The sequence below is a fragment of the Phalaenopsis equestris genome, unplaced genomic scaffold, assembly GCF_001263595.1.
Source record: "Phalaenopsis equestris unplaced genomic scaffold, ASM126359v1 Scaffold000002, whole genome shotgun sequence".
In the NCBI taxonomy this organism is placed as follows: domain Eukaryota; kingdom Viridiplantae; phylum Streptophyta; class Magnoliopsida; order Asparagales; family Orchidaceae; genus Phalaenopsis; species Phalaenopsis equestris.
In genome coordinates, this window is record NW_018164444.1 from 70,329,351 (window position 1) to 70,338,007 (window position 8,657).

An 8,657-nucleotide genomic window follows, 5' to 3' on the forward strand; every position below is an offset into this window, starting at 1 on the left:
TATATATATATATATATGTAAAAATTGAAGTTTAGGTGTTAGATATGTAAATACATAGGAATGGAGTGGCATGCATATTAATCTTCCGTGTACATATATATCAAGAATTGATCAAAAAGAACAAACAATAAAAAATATCAGAATGTGGATGCAATTTATGTAGCAGATTTTCATCGCTTTACCTTAGCTGATGCCTTCAAGCTAGCTGACCCCTTGCCGGATCCAATTTGAGGAGTATTATTTTTCGCACGAATTAATGTTGTTAAATTTTTTAAGGTAGCGGAAACCGCAATAGAGCTAATAAGACATACAGCGGGTGCAGCAACCAGTATCAAACGAACCATTACACCAGCAAAATACATGCTTGTGAGACCATACATAACAATAAAAATAAATAAAAATAGTGGCATCTGATTAGCCGCTTAAAACAGAAATACAGGCCAGCAGGAAACAGGAAAAGAAGAATATGAAAGTCAAACATGAAGGAAGACCATGCTGTTGGTTGATGCTCTGAGACTGATGCAATAATTGGTATATGGTCCTTTGCATACGTCGGATCAAGCAGAGAATAAAAACGACCCGTCCAAGGAGAGATATAACCTGTGGCCGTGCCGACTCCAAGAGCAAGAGCACCGACACTTATGGCACACGTCAAAGTTATCCTCAAGAACGAACGAAATAATTTGGGATCATTTAACGTGAACTTCACCCAGTCTAGAAAGTAAAATACCTGCAGGCAACTACAAAATTAGAAGTGGAGGCAAAATGCTTAAAAAATAGAAAGCAAATATTTAACATGGCCTCCACAAATTAGCATATCTTTAAAAGACGGGCATGAACATTTACAAATGTGAATACATAATCCTAAACAACAAAAGAACAGATTGAAATCGTAGGAAATATTAAACTTTTATTTTGATTATTACGATTACAAATCATGTGACTAAATAATGATCATATGTGACATAAAAGTAGCATTATAAAGAGCATGCATCAAATCACGCCTTAGCAAAATGCTCTAACATGGAGTCTCCCCATGGCACACAACTGTGCAGCACTCTACAGTGCAAAGCATGTGCACTAGATCTTTGCGGCACTTCGCAACGCTCAACACAGTGCTGAAGTCGCATATTTTCATTTGATTGCTAGTTGAACACATCAACCACTCTATGAAAAGCAATTCATATTTTGCAAAGCCTCTGAAGCATTTGGTCTTAAAACCCATCTCTAATTATTCTTCTCTGACAATTCTTCCCCTTCCATACTTTTTCATCAAGGATTGAGGGGATTTACAGGTATCATTAGAAATTAATAAGTATTGGAAGCTATCTACGCACGGTAACACCAATCCCAACTAAATTGTTTTTTTAGCAACCTCTAGTGTCCATTAATTACCTTGCCTGCACTCTCCTTCTTGATTTTTATTTCTTCCTGGACTTTGAGGGTCCATAATTCAAAGAAAGTATTGCGTGTGAATAACACATCTAATGCCACATATTTTACAAGGGTTCATAGTTGTGACTCACACAGCCCAAAAAAAGCATACTTGTGTAGTACAAGTACACATCTATGTACTCCTAACCAGATATACATAGTGCAAGAACATTCTCTCGTCCTTTACATGCAATAATTTCTCCACAATTCATGATTTTTCAACAATGGTTGCCTTTTCCTCTGCCAGTGAATAACTTCTTGTTCGCCCTTGAACCATCCATTCAATGATCTCAAAATAAATTTCCTGTTTTCTTCCATTAGGGTGCTTGCTATGGAGCTGCTTGCTAATTGACATTATTTTGGGAGATTCAATGATGAAGATGAACACTATATTCTGAAGTAATTTTTTCTTGTGAGTTTTCTGTAAGCCATTGAATGGTTTGAATCGTGTTATGATGTAATTATTTTTTTCTACCCAACAGATGCATTTCCTTTGGTTGGATTTTGATGACAAGTGAAGTGTATGCCAATTCATGTGGACTTGTTGTTAGCACATTGACATGGCTGTGCAGCTGCTTTAATAGTTCGAAATGCATGTTAACACTATTGCTACTGTTCTTGGACTGCACTTTAAAGTGTATAGCAATTGATGAAGCTTGAAAGGACGAATGACGAATGGGCATCTAATTGATGATGACTGATATGTTGGAGCTTAAGTTGCTATTCTTTATGAGTAGATATGAAAAATAGCAAACCTTGTTAAGCATATCTGTTTCATTCCATATATATCTTTTTAATATTTATTATTTTTAAAAATAAAAAAATTCACTATCTAATGGTTAGATAATTTTCATTATTATCATTATCCTTATCCCAACTATTTGTGATAGTTTTAAGAATCATCATTTTTTTTTCATTATTGTTGCGTTCTAATTGTGGTAATAAATATATTATTCACAAATCATATTGAATAACTTTTATCCACAAAACAATAGTTCTATGCCTTCCCAATAGTTCACTATAGTTTTATCTACTAGTCTAATGGGCACATTTGCTATCTCACAATATACATTACAAAATCCCCCAAGTATGCTTGGAATTGCCTTATCCACAAAAAAAAAATCTCTCCACTCGTTCCTCTAATAATATAATTCTTAAATTTATTCTTCTTAGTTTTGCCACGCAGCCATCTTAACATTCTACCATTCTAAAATATCAACATTTTTTTACTATTGAACACACAAATGCAAACAATATTGTTGCCCTAACAGTGATTTTAAAGAATTTACCTTTTTAAGTTTTTGCAAGATATCATACTCCAAAGACACTTCTCTATTTTAAACATATAGCCTTAAATCTAATCAACATGCATGTATCCCTTTCCTAATGAAAATAAAATTCAAATTTCCATCACTCTTCCTTTTACAAAATTAAAAGCTCTATAAACTAATATAACAAATGTCAGATACTAACTACATGAAAGAAAATTGACGGAAATTTCACTATGAATTAATCCCAACAAAATGGAAGAAAGATAGGATAGAAAAGAACAAATTTGTTGTGGTGGACAACACCAAGCTGCATATAATAGATGATACAGATCCATCTCTATCTCTCATAGCTATGACAGAGTACATAACGAGCCTTGTGCTCCAACAAGGACACACAAAAAGAGTTGTTAGCCATAAAGATATAGGTCAAGTAGGAGATTAACAATGCCGTCTTCAGCACTAGTAACCAAAAGAATCTTATTTCTATCAATTTAATGGAAAAATTAGCAATTAGATATGGCCCATAATCCTTACCCTTTAGGTTATTTTCTAAAGGAAGAAACGAAGATGATTAACAATGCCTCTTGAAGTTTTCCATAACCAAGGATTATAACAAAGAATGGTTTGTAAAGTGATTCTAGGTGACATCTGTCAACTCGTCTTCAACATTTAATGTCTTCGTAATAGGTATATGTACTACATCAATGACCTTTTATCAATCTTAACTCACAAAGTAAAGATATTTCTACAAAAAAATAAAATACAACATCAAAATCATACATAATAAAACCAGGTCAAACAGGTAAACTTAGCAAACTAGACAATCAAGATTGACTCCTAGTGAAAGCTATGATTCCACACACACACAAACAAGCCAAACCAATTAGAGCACCAAAAACATGACTCTGGACATTCACAATAGAATCCTAAATATTAAATTCTATTCCAACTACATGAGACAAAATTGTCAAAATAGATTTCTAGAATATCCAAGAAGCCCCCTATAAGATTAGTTAACAGAACAAACTGCTTTAGTTAAGAGTTTGAAAGGTCAGCCTCTCAAGAACTAAAGTTGTGATTTCGCAAGAGTGAAATCCTCCTGAAAGGTGTATCAGTGATTATGATATCAAATCATAAATGGGTTTTGTTAATATAGCCGAATAATTCAAGGAAAACTAAACTACTTAATTGAATTAGTATGTATTTAAATTCAAAATAAGATAATTTATAAAGGAAATATCTAATAGTATGAAATTATTTAGTTTATTATTGCATATAAGATTCAGTAATTTTCTACGGAGTTTGTTTAGAATTAGATAAACTAGTCCCAATTGTTTCCATCTATAAATAGGTCAATTTTCTGCAAAGAAATCAAACCAAAATCAAAATTTTCAAAAATCCCTTCTTTTGCATCTCTTCTTCCCCCGATAGAATTGCAAAAGCCACAAATAAAGTATCGGGGTTGCTGTACTATGCTTGATGATGCAGTGTGCATGTAGTTGTGAAACCTGCCAAAGACAGTCACCAGCTGCTGAAATTACAGAAAAACCAAAAGATGGTTTAAGATTGAGTGTCTTACAGTAGAGAAGAAGTTTCAAATTGCTAATTGCAGCAACATAATGGTGAAAATACATTAACAGATTGTTGTCTAGGAAAGAAAATAGGCAGAAACATAAAGAGTTATTGCTTTCCACAACAGAGTGAGAAGAAAACATAGTCTACAACAAGTAGACAAAAATGAGGTCCTCTCAAGTCATTAAGAAGTTCAGAAAAACCAAGCCTCCCTTTCCATTCTAGCTTCTTGATTGCCAACATAGGCCACACATTGAGAGGTTGCCAATGGATCATGTCCCCAATTTGCATCTTAAGTTAACAACTAGCCTACCAATATCAAATTGCCAGTCTCACAGGAGGATCTTTGACAATTATGATCCTTATTAAGCATATGCTCATAAGCTTTCAGTGCAATCATGCTATGATTTTTATCATAGAGGGCATCTATATTTTAAAGCATCTTAGGAATTGCCATAAACAATTTCAATGGCATGTATAATATAAAAAATCTGTGATGACATTTTGCAACCATTTAACATATTAATCCAAAAAAATTGACAAATAAACAATCTTTTTACTGCTACAAAACCCTACTATACATGAAAAAGTAATCTGGATCCTGATTTGAAAATGAAAGAATAACGTTTTAATCCAAGGCTTGCAAGCTAGATTTTCTTTCAAACTGACATTTTACAACCGCAGTTATCATAAAATGGCAGAAAAAGCAACAAATGTATGGATCTCATTTTATACAAAAATCATCAGACATATGAAAGACATATGAGCTGCAAAAAGTCAACATCAAAATGTCCACAATCATCAATTTTAAAATAGAAACAACCCAATTTCATAGGATTAATAGCTTCATCATTTTCATTGAAGGAACATATATTTCATTTTAGAGCGAAATGAGACACTTTTCTTTTAATCATTATAATTAATGGATTCATATTAATGTACCATCCAAAATATATGTTGTCAGGATACTTGAACTTATCTCATTAATAAGAGAAAGTTTAGAAACAAGCACATTTTCAGATTTGTATAGAAGTGGGATTAAATAAAAATTAATAGGAACAATAGAACCATTCATGATGTCTCACACTTCAGTGGAGCCCAAACAAAATTTTTCTTCATGCAAGCTATAAACCAGATCTTTAGCCTCTCAACAATTAAAAGCAAGGCATGATTAAGATCTAACTCAAGGAAATCAGCTTGGGAGAAGTTCAAGAAAAAATTAAAAAAATTAGACTATTTTCAGCTCCCAAAGCCCAAAGGAAAAGTTACTTCAGGGCTCTTTGGAAAACCTTTTTGGTTTTTACTTTCATAAAATAGTTTAAAAGTTATATATTAATTAATTATATATTATTTATTATGCTAGTTCAAGATTAATTAAGCATATCTTACTTGTAATAGAAATTATTATATTAAACTTTTTATAGAAACAATGCAGATAAATTCAAATAATAGATTTCTATGAGTAAATATAAATAACACAAAACAACATAATCACCCCTGACATAAGAAAATTGATAAAAAAAATTAGCCTGTCGTCCAAGAGACACTGGGACTCGTCTGTTTAGCAGATAACATCAGAAATCATCCAAGCAAGAGCTCTTACTCTTAACAAATTTGAATAAACTTTAACCGTATTAATAAAATATCAATCATTCAATTCTCATCACAAGTTTAACCATAAATGCGTTAATTAGAGCTAGGCAGCAAATTCAATAGGCAACCAAGGGAAAATAAACCTATTACTAACCTGGCATAAGCATCAACACTAGTCCTACCTCCAGCAGGCATCTCACTTGTTGCAAAACAAAAATTAGAATGCCAAAGAGTAGTTGACAAGGCAGCAGGGAGGTTTGTTTCATGATTAAGATAATCTTAAGGTCTATCCACTAAGAGATTAAATCTTTCACATTAATAATAAAAAGTTAAGGAGCACTTTCATAAGTGTAAAATAGCTAATTAAGTAGAGTATAGCAATCATAGAAAATATCATAGGATAATGATGATGATAACTTAATACTGCCACTAAATTTGTCGAACATCAGTAGATAGCATCAAGAACCAAATGGGGCTTGATTACACCAGCTGTTTTTGTTATAAGGTCCTACATAATACAAAAGGATGTCTTCATCTGAAAACAATTATTGGCACAATATAAAATCTTTATGGTCAGGTAAGTGGTAGAAAAAAACTAAACCAAAATATTGCCCTCCATCAAAGAGGCCAAAAAGAGAAAGGCAAGAGACAGGCTGCAATGGAACAATAAATTTTATACATAAAAGAAAGTATAAAACAAAACCGACTAAACTAGAACTGAATAGGGTACTCGACATTCATTAAAATAAAAAATCCGCAACAGTTTAACCAGACAAATATTAGCACGATTTTGGACAATAATTTGAAATAAAAGTAAAAAGATTTGACTTGTTAATAGTTCATGTCTGATATTTAATCAATTGAGAGGCTATGAAAGAAAATAAACAAACCTGAAGCAAGAAAAACACCCCCATCGCAGCCATATGCTCCCCGGACTGTACATGCTGGAAGCCTACAAATCTAATCTGCATGGCGAGCAGCATCCCTAACACATACATGCAATTGTAAGCAACGTAAAGCCTCATCGAGTACCTCCCAGTCACCAGTAAAACCAACACATAGAGTGGAACCAAATTGATGATAAACACATATCCACCCCATGCCGATACCATATAGAAGTACCCAAATGCAGAAGCGAGAGCCCAAGCGAGCGAGCCAGTGTTGACTGCCTTGACGAACAGGTAAAACGTCAGAAGAAGCGCAAATATTGCTACTCCCTCGTTATCATAAGAACCGGCGACGGATCTGGATATGTAACCAGGGCATATAGCGATAAGAGCAGCCGCCACCAAGCCAGCACCCGAGTCCCAGATCTCCTTCCCGAAAAAGTAAGCAACGATGGTGGTATTAGAGGCGAAAAAGGGAGCGGTGAGGACGCAGACCTCGCGGATGTGGACAGCAAAGCGCAGGAAACGAAGGGTCCAGTAGATGAGGGCAGCGGTAACCATGAGGCCGGGATAGAGGGTGCCACCGATGATGCGACCAAGAGGGTACCAGCTCTCCGAATCGAACCAGTTCCAGAACTCGTAAAAGCCCTTTTCAGTAAGGAAGAGAGTGGTGCGGTAATTAAAGTAAGGATCGAACTCATGGATCATACTTTCGTAGCGGAGAACGCTGAAAAGGCGGATGGCAAATGCGAGTACATATACGAGAGCGAGGATGGAGACTCGGATCAAGAGTTCCTGCTGCTTGGTCTTTAGTTTTAGGGTGTTGAGGGAGGATAGCGGAGCAGCGAAAGTGGTGGACGAGGAGAGAGACACCACTGGCGAGGATGATCCGGTCTTGGCTCCCATGGCGGGGAGTTTAGAAGTTGGGGGGAGGAAGAGGAAAAGAGGGGATCGTGTTGAGACAGAGAGATTACTATTTTGTGCGATGCATTTGTTGAGTGCAGAAGAAATGAAACCCTAGGATTTTGATCGGACGAGGGTTTTAGAGGGAGGAGACTAGATCTTGAGCGGAGACCAGCAAGAACGAACAGTGCCGCCGTTCTCCCGTGCAGAATGTGGAGGGATCCCATAAAAAATTTAGGTCCCACACATGCTGAAGTGGCACCTAATCATGTCGAGATGTCGCCCTACAGTTGGTCATCATTTATAATATTTTCTTTCACTGAGCATACTTCTTTAAGGAGAGATCAATTAAGTCTACGATTACCTTGAAATCACTCCTTTGGATGAGGATTTCCTTGAAATCATTTATGGGAATGATGAAGAATTTCAACGTACCGAACCTGTTTCTAACACAGGTCTTCACTCATTTGGTCACTCCATTGTTTAGTCTAGCTATTGAGTTGACTGCTTTGATGGAGCATCCTCCTCTAGTTATTTGTAGACTCATCATCTTTGCTTCTTCAATAAAGATAGAGTTGTGAGAAGCTCCATTGTTTATCATTGTTTTAGTATATTTCACACCTATGATCACATCCATGAAGAGTGGTCCTTCTGTCGGGTTTTTGGAGAGGAGCGCACCACATTAAGCAATTGCATTGTTCCCACCTGTGTAGCCATATTGCATCACTCTTCCTCTTGATGGCTCACAACCCTTTTCTGAGAGCAATCCCTTGCCCAATAAGATCATTCACAAAGGAAGCGGTTGTTATGTGGTCTGATTTTGTTATCAGACTTCCTCTTGTCCTTTGCCTTGGATTGTGTTGATTTGCGAGGCTCTCTTTCTTATGTTGATTCTTGTCTCCCCCACTTTTGACAAAGTTGTCGGCACTATTTTTGGTGTGGGGTTTGCCCGTAAGAAGCTGTCGGTCAACGGAATTGAAATCCCGTTGCCCGCTTC

The 8,657-nt window shown here is 35.7% G+C and overlaps 1 protein-coding gene across 1 annotated transcript in view; it reads right to left on the bottom strand.

The window, feature by feature from the left end:
- LOC110025550 (dolichyl-diphosphooligosaccharide--protein glycosyltransferase subunit STT3B) overlaps positions 1–7,923 on the bottom strand; it is an 11,741-nt gene extending 3,818 nt beyond the window's left edge. The window contains 3 exon segments of the mRNA XM_020726103.1: positions 183–395; positions 398–730; positions 6,761–7,923. Coding sequence (XP_020581762.1) covers positions 183–395; positions 398–730; positions 6,761–7,663 — 1,449 coding nt within the window. The 5' untranslated portion in view covers positions 7,664–7,923.
- Between the last annotated feature and the right edge of the window lie 734 nt (positions 7,924–8,657).